Source organism: Schistocerca gregaria, chromosome X, assembly GCF_023897955.1.
Source record: "Schistocerca gregaria isolate iqSchGreg1 chromosome X, iqSchGreg1.2, whole genome shotgun sequence".
NCBI lineage: Eukaryota > Metazoa > Arthropoda > Insecta > Orthoptera > Acrididae > Schistocerca > Schistocerca gregaria.
Window position 1 is genome coordinate 625,103,328 of NC_064931.1, and position 18,721 is coordinate 625,122,048.

An 18,721-nucleotide genomic window follows, 5' to 3' on the forward strand; every position below is an offset into this window, starting at 1 on the left:
TATGAGATTTCCTCTGCAATAGGGGAATAACTTTTTCTGTTTCCTCGTAACTTCAATCTTCGCTGTTTATCACTCCCGAGGCAGTGGCTGTGAAAGGAATCCAATTTTCTAAAATTTTTGGACTTGAGACGCTCTTTTGTCTTAGCTGGCAAACATAAGGCTCACGTTGCTTCCCTGGGTATACAAAACAAATTACTGGTGAACATCTGGACATGTACTTAATGGGTCTGGGGGCCGTCCTTATGACATTAACTGTTGCTATTTCGTATTTTTATTTGACTGCTGTATTGAATTTTGACCTGCTCTCGGGTTTCTCTTAGTGGGTCGATCGTCCTAGCAACAGACGACGAGTAACCAGCTCTTGATGTCGTGGACTGAAAGGTTTCCTATATATCTACTGAACTAAATACGACTAGAAGAACAACAAATTTATATTCTTACTAATAAAGTAAATTACTGCTTAAAGTTTAAATATTAAAAATTCTGCTAACAAAAAACTGCAGTATTTAAGTGTACATTGTTATTCTACTTCAAAAACCGCTAGATTTGTCAGGGACGTGGAAGAATGTCAAATCTCCTAGTAGGAAGACGTAGTCAACAACATTTTTTGGTGCAGGAGTATATACCTCTCAGGTCAAATATACCTCCTACGAGTAGCTTTACCATGTGGGCTATAAATTACATGAAGTGCATCTATCATTACGTTGCTGTTTATGATTGTTAACAGCTGCTGTCTAACGACATGGTACATAGGAAAATATTCGATGCACATGAGACACTACATCTTCACTTGCAGTCTGTTCCCATAGTAGTGGCAATGTAGCTAGCAGCCCCCGTCACTACTGCCGCAGGTACGAGTCGTCGTAGCTGCCCGTCCCGGAAGTGGAGTCGACGCGACGGGGCCGCACAGGCTTGCTGTTGTTGCTGCACTGCACCACGAAGCGCAGCTCGCTCACCAGCGCCTCCCACGGCGTCATCTGGCAACAATTTCAAACTTAAATTCATTCTAGTTCCTACTTTGCCCGCAGTTCAATTAAGACGCAGGTAAACATATGTCTCATTTATCTTTGCCACCCCAAATAACTATTTGTCCAGAAGCAAAATAAAAGTGAATCAAGCAAATGATGTTTAGCCATCAGAGTACATCAATCAGCATGGTTGCCTTTTGTGTAACTTTTTTCGTTACGAAGATATGAATAACACTACTTGTTTTTCAAATAGCATCCTATATATTTCGATAATTCACTTCCGCATCTCAAGACATGTTCAAAATCGGATGACTGTGTACCATGCAAGTAGACCTGCCGTTATTAAAAACGTAACACAAAACTGACTTTGACTCTGGTACTAGCACACACCGCAGCTACCAGGAGTAACGTAACTCATCCACTTGCTGGAGTTGACGGTAAACAAATGGAAACGCAAGGAACAGGCACACCAGTCATCCTGTCAACCGTCTTCATTTGAAAGTTGTGTGAACGGTGCACATCTTTCATTCTATGCAATGATTAAAAAATGTCATGCAAGTGGATATCGTTTTACCGTTTAATTTTCGCTGAATGAGTGTTTCAGTTTCTTCGGAAGGAGGCAAATTGTCAACAACAAATCCCACGATACAAGGACGACAGATTTAAAATTCCGAGACAAATAAACAATGGCCTACCGAAGTTGCTCAACGGACACCGCAGATCAATATAAATGGCCTTTTGTGGGCTAAAACTACTCTTGGTGAGAGCTCAGAGTTGCTCCGAAACATAACACTACACGACATAATAAAGTGAAAGTAATCAAAGTAAACAAGCCTTTGCGTTTCGGGGTCAGAGACACTAGAGCTTGTTGTTATAATGAGGGTAGCAGCGTTCTACTTCTGCACCGCGATATTTGAAAGGGACCTTTATAGCACAGGAAAATTAGCCCGAAAACCGGCTGCGCTGGGCAGTAAATATGTACAAATGTTTTTAATCGACGTTACGCATACAAATTAATAAATGAGTCTGCGACGGTTTCTGGCTTGTGCTAATCTTTTGAGGGCCGGAAAAACGACGAAACTTTTCGACTTTTTTCAGTTTTTCACTTATAAACCGAAAACAATACATCCTACATGAAATTTCCAAACCACCAAAAGAAAGAGCATAAATATGTTAGTAGAGTCACCTAGTTAAAACCTAAAATCGGCTCAGTCGTTTATCCACAATCGATAGTAAAAAATCGCCAGTTTCATCAATTTGACGGAAAAGTGAGTCATGGTCATGTACGAACGCCTGTAACACAAAAACGGCTGTTAAAAAAGAAAACTTCATGCATACAAGTTGTAGAGCATTAAGTTCTGCATAACAAACTTTCAAAATTTTAAAATTACAAAGATAAAAATTTTAAAAAAATTGAAAGTTTATGTCGCGCTAAATACCTGTTAAGAGCTGTTTGTGGAGTCAGATTAATTGTGAATCCCTAATCATCTACATTCGTCCAAATATTCAAATTTAACATCAATATTGTGGAGAAACTCAGTAAGTGGTTTGATTCTCATAACCCATTCCCTCAAGGGGGTTGGGTTGGGTTGTTTGGGGGGAAGAGACCAAACTACGAGGTCATCGGTCTCATTGGATTATGGTAGGAAGTCGGCCGCGCCCTTTCAAAGGAACCATCCCGGCATTTACCTGAAGTGAATTAGGGAAATCACGGAAAACCTAAATCAGGATGGCCGGACGCGGGATTGAACCGTCGTCCTTCCCTCAAGGAACGTCCATCATGTGCATTAGCACAGAAGTGTTAGGGCGTGATGACAGAAACTGCCAAGAGGCTTATGAAAAACAGAAAAATGCATGGAACATTTTAGAGGGAAGAATTTTAAGCTTGAGAGAGAGCCGAGTAGTGCCTATGTGAGCCGTGAAGTTTACAGTCAAGATAAAGGTTGAACCAGTCCGCGCGGCTAGCCCCGTCGGAGGTTCGAGTCCTCCATCGGGCATGGGTGTGTGTGTTGTCCTTAACGCAAGTTAGTTTATGTTAGATTAAGTAGTGTGTAAGCCTAGGGGCCGATGACCTCAGCAGTTTGGTCCCATAGGAACTTACTACAAATTTCCAAATTTTGAACCAGTCCCTGTCAGTCCAGATACAATTTTCCGCAGAATCCCCTTCCATATGAAGTCATCATAACAGCTGGAGTCATACTTCGCTTTTCAGTTAGCCGCATAACCATTAACTCTTATTAAAAGAAGTTAATAAGAAACGCCTTATCCCAACGTTGAGAGAAAATTATATGGTGAAGGGTACCAGGTCAACCAGGCCATTGAGGACGGAAGCCCCTTGTTTGTTGGCACAGCTAATTGAAAAGACGTGACACAGGGTGGTAACATCTTCATTGCCGGGGAAGATACTGATTTGTTGGTCCTGATGACTGACAGCAAAGGTAATAGTAGTAAGCAGTATGAAGCCGTCACCAATATCTTCTATTTGCAACCTGGATAAAGTCAACCAAGACACATTCATTTACACCTTCTACAGTTCTACGCTCTCCGAAGAATTCAAAAGCATGTATTATTTCTTCACACCTTCACTGGCTGTCACTACACCTATACACTTTTTCGCCAGGGTAAAATCAAATTCACAAACACATTTCAAAAGAACGCTAATCTCCAACACGTTGCCTCATACTTCACGGATCACAGCACCACTCCTGATAAGATCGCTGATGCAAGAGTGAAGTTCATTGTGTGTTTGTAAACAGATGGTAGTTCCCAACTTTAGAATGAAATACGTTTGCATCTGTTCCAGAGAGCAGTTCATTTGAGTACGTTTGCCTCCCACTGAAGACGACGCTTGCCAGCACTTCCTCAGGGTCTACTTGCAAGTTCAATTGTGGAGTAACAATGAGCTCGATGCACTGAGATGAGGATGGAGGAGCAGAAAAACGACCTGATCCCCATAGCAAACATCCAACCACCAACATCCCAGGAACTGCTAAACGTAATATCCAGTACGTATAAAGTGCTCGGCTATATGCAGCTGATAGCAAGGGACTTTCATGCCTGATCTCTCCAACAGAACAGGACATCTTCCTTGATTAAACGCAAATCGACGATGAAATTGATATCTCCGAGGAGGAAATCGATTTAGGTCCCATGCCAGAAGAAGACGAAGAACCGGACGACGTTCCCTCCTCGGGACTGTCTTTCCAAAACGCAGAAAAAAGTAAAAAAATAAGTTGTGAATCAATGTAAATACAGAACAATTATTATTAAAAAATGTTCTTTTAAGATTCATCTCTCATCAGTTTTATAGTGCAACTGATGTATTTTTTCATTGATAAAATGTGTCATTTGGAATGGTATTTTTCATTTTTAGACCTGTTTATTAGCATCTTGCACTGGCACGATAATTATTAAATATTAGCACTTACAGTTAACTATCTAGGTAGGTAGGTAGTTAGGCAGCTAACTAAACTGACCGACAATCTGAATATTTGGACGAATGTGGATGATTTGGGGTTGAAAAGTGATTGGACTTCAGAAAAATGTCTTAGCAGGAATTTAGCGCTTCGCATACTCTCACATTTTTATTTGTATCTTTGAAAGCATGTGAGTGAATTTTAAAATTTAGGAGCTCTTTTTACGAAAAATTTATGTTCTACAACTTTCATGCACGACACTTTTCATTTGTAGTAGACATTTTTGAGTAACAGGCGTTGGAACATGAACACAACTCACTTTCCTGCCAAGGTGGTAAAATTGCAAAATTGCCCATTTTGACGATCGATTGTAGCTAAACGGTGAACCGATTTCCAATAGATCATCCTAGGCGAAATTTTATGCTCTTTCAGTCTGATGTTTTGGAAATTTTCTGTAGGACGTATCGCTTTCGAGTTATAAGAGAAAAACTGAAAAAAGCCCAAAACGTTCGTCGTTTTTCGGCTCCCAGAAGTTCAGCACGGTCGTTGAGGAGACACTATTGGTAGCCCCTTGGTTCATTTGGGCGGTCAGTTGCTGAACAGCTGCGCGTCCATTTGCCCTTACACGTCTCCGGAGCCATCGTTCATCCCTCTCATCTTTGACCCATTCTACACCAGTTGTCCCGGCGCGGGTTATGGACTGCGCCATTTTGCCATGTACGGCACGGGAAACTAAGTCATTTAGGAAATGCTTAAACCCTTGGCCCGAAAGCCAATGATCATGCTATTCTTAAGGACAGGAACCTCGCTCCGTTTCCATATTACGGCAACGACTGCACTGTTTTCTGCGTCCCCCCCCCCCCTCTCCTCCCCCCTGATATGTTTGTATACTCTCCGCTGCTAGTGCTGTCACCTGCTGTCTGTGTGTGGTTATTGCACTTTGATGTCGAACATACGAGCCGGTGGTCTCATGAACATGACTGGTCTGTGTACTGAACAACTAGGCAATTTCATTCACAGTGAAGTCATGGTCTCCAATTAAATCCATCTCACTGCGCAAATTCCTTTCTGCCTTACTGTCATATCTTCCCGTCTACCAATATTAATGGCCACATAACTGACTAACACATTCACACCACTTTCTTCCGTGACTTTAGCGATATAGGGTCACGTACTGCCTCGTACAAGTTTTACATCTCTAGCGTTCCAAAGCGAATAGCGTGCTCATTTAACGGGCTGATGTATGTTTTTTTTCTGAGAAGCTTATTTGTTTTGTTGAATATGAATGAAATTTCTGTAACGTTCCAAACTATCTTCAATTTCTACCTTGTCAGTTGGTGACACGAACTGTGATCTAATATTATGGAACTAACAAGCATTACATATGCAAGGAAGGTCTAAATTGTAGTATATCTTCTTCTTTTTCTGGTGCCTTTTTCTTGTATCAGAGTAGGGTCCGCGTGGCTATGAACGGATGCCATTCCTGTCACCATCCCGTTACCCACCAAGACGGAATATGTGCACACCAACTGCGACTAATTTTATTCATGTGGACGTGAGCGAAATATCTGCTAATCGTGGGACTGAGGTGGAACTTGGATACCAGCTCGGTATTCATTGAAATATCTGCTAATCGTGGGACTGAGGTGGAACTTGGATAACAGCTCGGTATTCACCTAGTTGGATGTGGAAAATTGACTAAAAACCACGTCCAGGCTGGCCGGCACAACGACCCTCGTCTTTAATACGCCGGGCATATTTGTTCCGGGTCGGTGCACCAACCCGTTCCGGAAGCGGACTTATAACACACACTGCTGTTCGGGCGAGTTATACCTTGTAGTATATCCATAAAAATTACATGTGTTTTGGAAACTGATTATTACTCTGCAAGTATATACAAGTCAGTACTCTTTCACTAACTGTAGCACTCTACGCCGAGTTGTCACTGGGTGATTGTCACTGTACCCGATTTTGACGATTCTTGCTCTACCGTTTCTAAATTGAGGGAGACGACTGGACATAAGGGATGGATGTCGAATGTCGCCTCGAAATAGATTTCTACCGGCTATACATGTCCTGATGACTCAGCAATTAAATGTCACACTACAAATTCTGCATTCTGGCAATCCTATCTTTTTTTTTTTTTTGTCAGTCAATATGATTTTCACCCCTGTTAATGCTCTTTTGATTCTCCACAATACTTGGTGGCTATGAGTCCACGTTGAAGTGAGCAAAGGGAAGAAAATTTAGGTGTAATGTCACCTAAACAACCACCAAACAAACATCTAAACGCTGCTCTTCCGAAAGAATGTGAGAACTAGGAGCGGAAATACCGTAGGAATATTTTGCAGACGACTTTGTTAGGTCCGTAAGGAACTACGTAAGGTTCAATCACTAAATCGTCAACAGTGCCAGGGCGTATAATCATAGAGAAATGGTGGTGATAAGCTCAGCGCACAAATGCTTGTGGGTTTTTGTCATCCCATACATGACTACTCCTACTGTTGAACATGACATCCCTTCTCAGTACCGTACGTAAGCAAGAATATGCTTGTTTCATGTCCTTTGAAGTAGTAATTAATCTGATATCTCCACTTTATGTATGTAATTCGCTGGTTACCCTGAGAATGATACGGCCGTAAATTTTGTATCGAGAAGGTTCTCAAACACTTGTTTGGCTCACGTTTAGATCAAATACCCTGACTGCAAGAGCAGAATTGTTACCAGTTGCCGTGAACACGTTCCTTTGAAGGTCGGGTGCGGCAACGTCACATCTACATCCATACGTACATACGGTGCATGGCGCCAGGTACCTCGTACCACTGCTATTCATTCTGTTTTCTGTTTCACTTGCAAATGGAGCGACGGAAAAACGACTGTGTGTATGCTTCCGTACGGGCATTGATTTCTCTTATCTTTTCTTCGCACCCAGTATGCGAGATGTTTGTTGGTGGCAGTACAACTGCTCCGCAGTCTGACGCAAATGCCGTTTAACTAAATTTTCTCTGCTGCCTGTAAATCACAGGGTCCCGGGTTCGATTCCCATCCGGGTCGGGAATCTTCTCTGCCCAGGGACTGGAAGTTTGTGTTGTCCTCATCATTTAATCATCGTTCGTGGAAGTGGCGAAACTGGACTGTTTCAAGATTGGGAATTTGTACGGGCGCTGATAACCGCGCAGTTGAGCACCTCACAAACCTGATATCGTCATCACCTACGTTTTCTCAATAGTGTTCAACGAAAAGAACGTAGTCTTCCCTGCAGGAATTCTTATTTATGTTCACGAAGCAGTTCCGTAATACTCGCGAGTTGATAGAACCTCAAGTTAACAAGTCTAGCAGCGCGCTTGTGAATTGTTTCGGTGCCTTGTTTTAATCCGACCAGATGGGGATCTCAAACACTTGAACAGTACTCAATAATGTTTTGTACGCAGTCTCTTTAAAAATCATCTAAATGTTCCTCAAATTCTCCGAATAAATCGGAGCCGACCATACGCTTTCCTTGAAAGCGACTTATTGCTCGTTACAATTAATGCCGCTTTGCATCGTTACGCCTCGATATTAAGTCGATGAGACTGTGTTAGGCAGCACACCAGTAACACTGTATTCTAACTTTGGAGGACTAATCAGAATTAAGTTACATTTTTTCCAAATTTATACCAAGCTAACACTGATCACACATACAAAATTTCTCTCCAGGTCATCCTGTATCTTTCTACAGTCATTCAACGATGACGCTTTCCCATACATTAGAACGTTATAAACAAACAGTTGCAGATAGCTGCCCATCCTATCCGCCAAATAGTTCACGCATGTAGGGAACAAGAGTGGTCCTATCACACTGCCCAGGGACACTCATGACGATACCGTAGGCTCTGTTAACGCTCGCCGTCAAGGATAAAGTGATGGGTTCTATTACTTAAAATGTCTTCGAGCGAATCGTATATCTGAAGACCTATTCCATACTCTTGCACCTTTATCTGCAGTGGGACACTGTCAAACGCTTTCTGGAAATATAAAAAAATGCAATCCCACTGTTACTCTCCATTTATAGTTAGCAGGATATCTTGCAATGAAAGGGCAAGCTGAGATTTGCGAGAGCGATGCTTGGCGACCTGTGGACAGAAGCGTCTCGGTCTCAACGAAATTTATTATAATCGAACTTAGAATACGCTCAAAGATTCCGCAACAAGCCAACGCTAAGGAGATTTGTCTAATTTTGCTTGATGTCTTCCTCGACAGCGATGTCGAACAAGATATATGTACGTGTTGCAAGGCCAGAATAATGATACAGAACTCACGTAGACGACTTGGACACCAAATTCTCCTGATCTGAACCCGGAGGAACACATCAGGGACGCTATGGAGCGCTAGCTCCGCACCCATAAACCGTCAGCCCGTAATTCACTGAGTGACCTGTGCGCAGACATATGGCCTTCGGACGCCTACCTGTTTAAATCGAGGCTGCTCACAATCGCTAGTGTACTGCGTTCCAAAACTGGACAAGCACGTTATCAAGCTGGTTGTCATGATGTTTTGACTCCTCAGTAGAAGCAACAATAGTGAAATAATCACTCTAATATTGTATAAAACGAAACACAGAAATAAAAAAATCTCTAAATCACTTACCGGATTGGTCCCATTAAAAAGAACTTTGGTGGTTTGCTTCCTCAGTTTTGTGTCAAGTGATCTTGTACTCCATGTATGGCAGTGGTTCTAAACCGGGTGTAATTGCCCCCTGAGGGGTGAAATGAAATTTTCTGACGCGTAAAAGCGAACGTTCAACTGATTCGCTCAAGGAACTACATCATTTTTAAATATCATAACGATTATCATTATTTCGTGAGACAAATGCTGATTACTTAGGTCACCAATAATTACATCTTTTAATTTCAAAGCTAGCATAAACGCGTGACGCAGAATAGTGCAAGTTACAGCCTGTGAAAGGAAGGTACGAACATCTGCCTCACATTGTGCACCCAAATACATTCTGCTTCGTACCATGCATTTCTTTCAATAAAACTGAGACATATACAGGCTGATTCTGTAGTGATGTTACAAACTTCGATTATTGAGAAGGCTAAATGTATCAATTATAGGTAAGGGACTCTTGTCAGGAAACGACTAAGTCGAACGCTATAAGCGAAAAATCGTTCTGATACCTCTGAGAAGAGATCTCTTTTACTGCAAGCTTTTTGTTTTCCATATTTTGGAAGGGTGGAGGTAGTGTGGATCAAAACAAGAAAAAAGTCTAGTAAACATGAGCACGAAATGCATACCTGAAGAGCTATGAGCATTTTTTCAGTAGAAAATTTGTGTTTCACAGTAGCAAAAACGTTCACTGGACATTTTTTTCCTTGTTTTGCATACTAACATCTCCCAATATATGGAAAGGAAGGTGCTTATAGTAGGAGAGGTGTATTATCAGAGGTACCAGAAATATATTAACTTATAACTTTCGACAAGGTCGTTTCCGAACCCATGGCCTCATATCTCAAATTGATACGTTTATTCTTTTCTATCATCCCTAAAAGTTTGTAACATCATCACTCTGTACACTACGTATGACTGAATATCTTATGTAAACGTCTTGTCTGACTGAGATGTATGTAGGTCCCCCAGAAGATCATAAATTGTTTCATTATTCATTTCGATGCAATAAACGCAATAATTGACAGCAAGACATAACAGTAACTTCGCAATCCTGCTATCCTGCTATACGGCATACACAACTTTGTTATTATTATTATTATTATTATTGTTAGTGGTAGTGGTCAGACATAAAACGTTTTCAGCCTAAGGTCTTCGAATTTCTGTGAAGTAAGGAGTCGAAAAAATCGAGTGATTTACAAACGGTAAAAATGCTGCACACATTTTAAATTGCTTAATTTTGAATGGGCTTCAGAATGAGGGTGAGGTAGGTGTCAGTAGCGAAAGGACTGGTCTGCTCTGAATGTATTCTCTGATGAGGAGTTGTAGGCAGCGGTTTACTGAGAACTGCCCTATCAATCTATAAAAAAGATTGTTAGAAATAAACAGTCTCAGTGACTCTTTAGATTGTGGTTTAATGAAACACCTACACAAACTGAAAATAATTTGTCTATAATTTTAAAAATAAACGTATTGAAAAGAAAATTCTTTTTCATTCTGAAGTTTATTTAGGCACTGATGGTGGTGACGGTGGGGGGGGGGGGGCGAGGGGGGGGGGGGAGGGGGAGGGGGGCTGATTGCACTCAGAGGTAATGAACTGAGGAAGGTTGGGAACCATGGCCTATGATGAACTCGTCGTCAATGAGTCGCTTTCCTTCCATTTTGAGAAATTAAGTAGCCGGTAGTAGGCTTCCTTTGGGTTTCATTTGCTGAAAAAACATGCAGGAGGAATTCCCATGAGCATAGTTCAATCGTAAAAAAGTCACTTATGTATGGACTTTTATGTTCTCCATAAATTATACAGGAATAATAACTTTAGCAATTCTGTGAACTGTTCTTTATCTCCTAGTTACAACAGCTGAGCAACAGTTCAATATTATTCAGTATTAAACGATCTCTTGTCGACAGATTGTCGACATCTATCTGTGAAATGTCTTGCTCACAGCTAAGGGAGAGTGATACTGATATTCTGATGTGGGGAAAAATGACAGGCAGCGATTCATCGCAAGGATTCTGAGAAAATGTAGGTTGTTTCTGAATATAAGATGCAACGTGGTGATACGCCCAAACTTTTAGGACACATTTGTCACACTCAACAATCTAAGATATACTATTGTATGGAAATGGGTCCAGAAACTTTTTTTTCACTCTAGAACTCATTTTCTACAGCACTTTTTTGCGTACTAATCATGGGAAACACGAGAACACATCGTACAGGAATAGCACTTACACGTCTTTCATGAAATGTTGAAAATGCTCTGGTGACACGTGAATCAACACTCAGCAATTACGGATGCGGTGATACATCCCTGTGGAAATGTAAAAGGTTTTTCAGCCTTCCACAACGCGGGCGTGACGATTCTCGGCAGTCTACGCTGTGGTTGGTTTGTTGAATCGGGGGATGGGACCAAACAGCGGTCCCCGCTTTTACCTGAAGCAATTTAGAGAAGTTACGGAAAACTTATATGAGCATGGACGGACGCGGGTTTGAACCATCGTCCTCCCGGATGCGAGTCTAGTGTGGTAACCACTGCGCCATCTCGCTCGGTCTTATAGTGTGGTTCGTCACGCAAAAGCTTTCGAAGTATTTTTAGTGTTGCACATGAGTGTTTCAGGTGGTACGCCACCACGTCCTGTTCCTATGTGTTTAAACCATTAATATACTTTGGAAAATAAACTATTAATGTAGTTTTATGGATCTTGCCGATGGTGGAGTGGCTCGGGTGCCTCAGCGATACATAAGATAGCGGTACTGTAGGTGCAACCCCAACGGAGGGGAATCTGTCTATGACAGGCCGGACAAACGTGTGGTTCCTGAAGAGGGCAGCAGCCTTTTCAGTAGTTGCAGGAGCAACAGTCTGGATGATTAACTGATCTGGCCTGTAACATCAACCAAAACGGCCATGCTGTGCTGGTACTGCGAACGGGTGAAAGCAATGGGAAACTACAGGCGTAATTTTTTCCGAGGGCATGCAGCTCTACTGTATGGTTAAATGATGATTGCATCAGCTTGGGTAAAATACACTGGAGGTAAGATAGTCCCCCATTCGGATCTCCGGGCGGGGACTACTCAGGAGGACGTCGTCATCAGGAAATATAAAACTGGCATTCTAGGGATCGGAGTGTGGAATGCCAGATCACTTAATCGGACAGTTAGGTTACAAAATTTAATAAGGGAATTGGATGGGCGAAAGTTAGATACAGTGAAAAGTATTGAAGTTCGGTCGCAGGAGGAACAGGACTTCTGGTCAGGTGAATATATGGTTATAAATACAAAATCAGGTAGGGGTAATGCAGTATTAGGTTTAATAATGAGCAAAAAATTAGGAACGAAGGTAAGCTACTATAAACAGCATAGTGAACGCATCTTATCAGCCAAGACTGACACGAAGCCCACAATCACCACAGTAGTACAGGTATATGTGCCAACTAGCTCTGCAGATGAGGAGGAGATTGAGAAAATGTATCAAGAGATAAAAGAAATTCTTCAGATAGTTAAGGGAGCCGAAAATTTGATAGTCATGGGGGACTGGAAGTCGATAGTAGGAAAAGGAATAGAACGAAAAGTGGATTGGGGGAAAGGAATGACAGAGCAAGCCACCCTGTAGGATTTCACACAGAGCATAATTTAATCATGGTTAACACTTGGTTTAGGGATCATTAGAGAAGGTTGTGTACGTGGAAGAGACCTGGAGACACCGGAATGTTTCAGGTTGATTATACACACATCAAAAAAAGTTCTGCATCACCGCGGCTGCGAAAGTTCCGGAAACTGTACAGAAAATTGGAATAGAGATCAACATAATCATAATTCCCACCCTTTTTATTGCTCATGAAAACCAGACATTGCATGTTGTACCACCATACAGCGAGACGTTCAGAGGTGGTGGTCCAGATTGCTGTACACACCGGTACCTCTAATACTCAGTAGCACGTTCTCTTGCATTGATGCATGTCTCTATTGGTCGCGGCATACTATCCACAAGCTTATCAAGGCACTGATGGCGCAGACTGTCCCACTCAACGACGATTCGGTGTAGACCCCTCATAGTGGTTGGTGGGCCACGTCGTCCACAAGTAGCCCTTTTCAATCTATCCCAGACATGTTCGATAGGGTTCATGTCTGGAGAACATTATGGCCACTCTGGTCGAATGATGTCGTTATCCTGAAGGAAGTCATTCACTAGATGTGCACGGTGGGGGCGCGAATTGTCGTCCATGAAGACGAATGCCTCGCCAATATGCTGCCGATATGGTTGCACTATCGGTCGGAAGATGACATTCACGTATCGTACAGCCGTTACAGCGCCTTCCATGACCACCAGTGGCGTACGTCGGCCCCACATAATGCCACCCAAAAACAGTAGGGAACCTTGCTGCACTCGCTGGATAGTGTGTCTAAGGCATTGAGCCTGACAGGGTTGCCTCCAAACACATCTCCGACGATTGTCTGGTTGAAGGCATGTGCGACACTCGTCGGTGAAGAGAACCTGATGCCAGTCCTGAGTGGCGCATCCGGCATGTTGTTGGACCAATCTCTACCGCGCTGCATAGTGCCGTAGTTGTAGAGATGGACCTCACCATGGACGTCAGGAGTGAAATTTCGCATCATGCAGCCTATTGCGCACAGGTTGAGGCGTAACACGACGTCCTGTTGCTGCACGAAAAGCATTATTCAACATGGTGGCGTCGCTGTCAGGGTTCCCTCCGAGCCATAATCAGTAGGTAGAGGCCATCCAAATGGTTCAAATGGCTCTGAGCACTATGGGACTCAACTGCTGTGGTCGTCAGTCCCCTAGAACTTAGACCTACTTAAACCTAACTAACCTAAGGACATCACACACATCCATGCCCGAGGCAGGATTCGAACCTGCGACCGCAGCAGTCTCACGGTTCCGGACTGCGCGCCTAGAACCGCGAGACCACCGCGGCCGGCAGAGGCCATCCACGGCAGCAGTAGCCCTTGGGCGGCATGAGCGGCGCATGTCATCGACAGTTATTGTATCTCTCTCTCTGTATCTCCTCCATGTCCACACAACATCGCTTTGGTTCACCCCGAGACGCCTGGACACATCCCTTGTTGAGAGCCCTTCCCTGCACAAAGTCACAATGCGGACGCGATCGAACCGTCTAGGGGTGGTTGATCTACAGACAACATGAGCCGTCTACCTCCTTCCTGGTGGAATGACTGGAACTGATTGGCTGTCGGACCCCCTCCGTCCAATAGGTGCTGCTCATGCATGGTTGTTTACATCTTTGAGCGGGTTTAGTGACATCTCTGAACAGTCAAAGGGATTGTGTCTGTGATACAACATCCACAGTCGACGTCTATCTTCAGGAGTTCTAGGCACTGGGGTGATGGAAAGCTTTTTTGATGTGTGTATAATGGTTAGACAGAGATTTAGAAACCAGATTTTAAACTGTAAGACATTTTAGGGGCAGATGTGGACTCTGACCACAATTTATTGGTTATAAACTGAAGATTAAAACTGAAGAAACTTCAAAATGGCAGAAATTTAAGGAGATGGGGCCTTGATAAAATGAAAGAACGGGATGTTTTAGAGGGTTTCAGGTTGAGCATTAGGGAAGGACTGACGAGAACAGGGGAAAGAGATACAGTCGAAGAAGTAGCTTCGAGAGGTGAAATAGTGAAGGCAGCAGACGATCAACTAGGTAAAAAGGCGAGGGCTAGTCGAAATCCTTGGGTGGCACAAGAGATATTGAATTTAAATGATGAAATGAGAAAATATAAACGTGCAGTAAAGGAAGCAGGTGTAAAGGAATACAAACGTCTAAAACATGAGACTGGCAGGAAGTGCAATTTGGCTAAGTAGGAATGGCTAGAGGACAAATGTAAGGATGTAGAAGTATAAATCACTAGGGGTAAGACAAATATTGCCTACGGGAAAATTGAAGAGACCGTTGGAGAAACGAGAACCTCCAGTATGAATATCAAGAGCTCAGATGGAAACCTGACCTAAGCAAAGAAGGGAAAGCAGAAAGGTGGAAAGAGTTAATAGAAGGTCTATACAAGGGAGATGCACTTGAGGGCAATATTGTGGAAATGGAAGAGGACGTAGAGAAAGATGAGAAGGGAGATATGATACTGCGTGAAGAATTTGACAAAGCACTGAAAGACCTGAGTCGAAACTAAGACCCGGGAGTAAACAACATTCCGTTAGAGCTACTGATAGCCTTGGGAGAGCCAGCCATGACAAAACTCTTCCATCTGGTGAGCAAGATGTACAAGACAGGCGAGATACCCTCAGACTTCAAGAAGAATATAATAATTCCAGTTCCAAAGAAAGCAGGTACTGACAGGTGTGAAAATTACCGACTTATTAGTTTACGAAGAGAAAAGAAAAGTTTGGAGTATGAATTAAAGTACAGCGAAAAGAAATAAAAACTTTGAGGTTTGCCGATGACATTGCAATTTTGGCAGAGACAGCAAAGGATTTGAAACAGCAGTTGAACGGAATTGACATTATTTTGAAAGGAGGATATGAGATGAACATCATCAACAAAAGCAAAACGAGGATAATGGAATGTAGTCGAATTAAATCAGGTGATGCTGAGGGAATTAGATCAAGAAATGTGACACTTAAAGTAGTATACGAGTTTTGCTACGTGGGAAGCAAAATAACTGATCATGATCGTAGTAGGGGGGATATGAAATGCAGACTGTCAATGGCAAGAAAAGCGTTTCTGAGGAAGATAAATTTGTTAACTTCGAGTAGAGATTTAAGTGTCAGAATTTCCTTTCTGAAAGTATTTGTGTAGGGTATAATCATGTATGGAAATGCAAAATGGACGATAAATGGTGTAGACAAGAAGAGAATAGAAGCTTTTGAAATGTGGTGCTACCGATGAATGCTGCAGATTAGATGGGTAGGTCACGTAAAGATGAGGAAGTACTGAATAGAATTGGGGAGAAGAGAAATTTGTGGCACAGCCTTACCAAAGGAAGGGATCGGTTGGTAGGACACATTATGAAACATCATGGAATCAATAATTTAGTACTGGAGGGAAGCGTGTGGGGTAAAAATCGTAAACGGAGACGAAGAGATGAATATAACAAGCAGATTCAGAGGGATGTGGGTTGCAGTAGTTACTTGGAGAAGAAGAACCTTGCACAGGATACAGTAGCATGGAGAGCTGCAGCAAACCAGTCTTCGGACCGAAGACCACAACAACAACAACAACAACAAATCCTTATACCATATTTCAGAAATGGTTCAAATGGCTCTGAGCACTATGGGACTTAACTTCTGAGGTCATCCGTCCCCTAGAACTCAGAACTACTTAAACCTACCTAACCTAAGGACATCACACACATCCATGCCCGAAGCAGAATTCGAACCTGCGACCGTAGCGGTCGCGCTGTTCCAGACTGTAGCGCCTAGAACCGCTCGGTCACCCAGGGCGGCTACCATATTTCCTTCTTCTGCGTGTTTGGAACATTTCCTGAGGGATTATCACTACCTTTTTTGCTACACCCTGCATAATACGTATTTTGCTAAGGAAGGAAGGTTAGCCGGTCGCTGTGGCCGAGTGGTTCTAGGCGCTTCAGTCCTGATCCGCGCTGCTGCTACGCTCGCAAGTTCGAATCCTGCCTCGGACATCGATGTGTGTGATGTCCTTAGGTTAGATAGGTTTAATTAGTTCTAAGTTCTAGGGGACTGATGACCACAGATGTTAAGTCCCATAGTGCTCAGAGCCATTTGAACCATTTTTAGAGACAGAGCACAAGCTCGGATGAGGATAAAAACGGCCGTGTACTTTCAAAGGACGTATTCTGGCGTTTGTCTTAAGTGATTTAGGAAAATCACGGGAAACCGTGGCCGGACGGAAATCTGAACCGTCGTCCTCCCGAATGCACATACGGCGTGGTAACCAACGCTCAGTTACGGTCCTTGAAGTGTTGTCTGACTGGCGGACGGGTTTAAGACGAATCAAAAACAGTCTAATGCTTTGTGGAAGCTTTTTCTTTCAGAATTTTTATGGTGACATAGCTCCAATGGAAGAATATGTAGTAGAAGAGGTTCGTGTTTTGAGAGGCAGACAAGTGTGGTTAGGTGAACGTAAGTTTGACAGGCGGCGAGAGTCAAGGCACAGGGAGCACAGTTAACGAGGAGGTAGCGTGTGGAGGCGTTAGTCTGAGTGCACACAACACCTGAGCCTGTGCTATTAGCGAAATGTACGGACAACGGAGTAAGCCGGCTGTCACATGGCCAGTGAGTAAATTGGTGGGTTACTGCGAGTGCTTTTCCCCGGGCGAGTGGCCCTTACAGGTCCTCGCTTGGTGTGGGGTTGTCGCCATGACGTAAACTCAATAGATGCAAATTATTTCACGAGCGCAGCATAAGTAAACCACATACTGATAAAGGTACAGAACAGACAATGCTATCAACGAAAGAAAAAAACGAAGTGAGGATGCACGTCTTTAACATACACTCTGTAAGTGTATTAGTATTTTAGATATTGACGATGGAAGCATGGGTATACCTGTTACCTTCAAAATTTAATAACTTATAAACGCCTTAAACGATCTTAACGAGCAAAATGGCAACCCATAGCACTTGAACAGCACTACCAAAAATCTACTTCAGGGATTTTTTTATGGCAGTACATGTTGAAGTACGACCCAGAATATTGATTCTGGGTGTTAAAAAACGCTTTTAAGTACAAAATAAATTGCAAAACAGTAAATGTAGTGGCACTATTAGATAACAGACTACATTAGCTATCTACAAAGGCGTAATTCTCCTTAGGTTTGAAATAGATGAGACTAAATAATTCTAATGTTGACCTTCTCACAATCTAAGATGCAAATGAACCAAAAACTAGACACCCCAAAAAAACCTAACACCACCACCAAAAATTGGTGCAATTATAGCCCTAATTTGTGAGAAATACTAAAAGTAGCCGTAAGTTTAATGTAATTTTTATTCGTTATATATTTCATGCGCAACCAATAAGAGAGATTACCAGACTATAAGTGCGAGTCTTGTAAGGTGTTTACAAGTCTAGTTTCAATAGGTTTTTTTGTCAACAGTAGATGGATGCTATTTAAGAGCAGCTGCCATGTTGGCTTGGGTCAGTTGGTTAGACGAACTCGGTGAGTCGAGATATGCACGGTAGAGCAGCTTGGCAGTAGCGATTAAAATGTTTGATATTTTTCAGGTAACAAGTCTAAGGACTTGAAAATTTTCTGCAGGAGTTGGGGTACTTAAGAGAAGTTTTAAACAGTCGCTCTTCTGAGCTCTAATTCTGAAGAGCGGCGTGGTGTAAAGACTTGTATATTTTTATAGACTAGGCAGTTAAGAAAACAGTAACATAATGGACGTCCCTAGTCACCTACTAAGTCAACAGAATTTGAGAATCGGACACGCACTATATTAAGCAATGAAATGAAATGATCGTATGGCATAACGGGCCAGGAGACGCATATGCGGCTGTTCGGTCGGCTGATGGAAGTCTTTCTATTTGACGCTAGATCGGCGACTTGCGAGTCAATGAAGGTGTGATGAAATTTTTATGACAACACAAACACCCAATCCCCCTGAGAAGAAAATCTCCTACCCGTCTGGGAATCCAACCCGCGCAGGCAACGACGCTAACCACTAGACCACGAGTTGTGTCGTTGTTAAGCCTTTTTATATGAAGAGAGGCTACGTTTCAGTGTATCTC

General features: G+C 42.7%; 1 protein-coding gene across 1 annotated transcript in view; it reads right to left on the reverse strand.

Moving 5' to 3' along the window:
* Window positions 1–561: 561 nt before the first annotated feature.
* The window catches only part of LOC126298247 (glutamate receptor ionotropic, kainate 2-like), a 415,381-nt gene continuing 397,221 nt past the window's right edge, over window positions 562–18,721 (reverse strand). Inside the window, exon 15 of the mRNA XM_049989551.1 lies at window positions 562–977. Within this exon, the coding sequence (XP_049845508.1) occupies window positions 840–977 (138 nt within the window). The 3' untranslated portion in view covers window positions 562–839. The remainder of the gene's footprint in view (window positions 978–18,721) is intronic.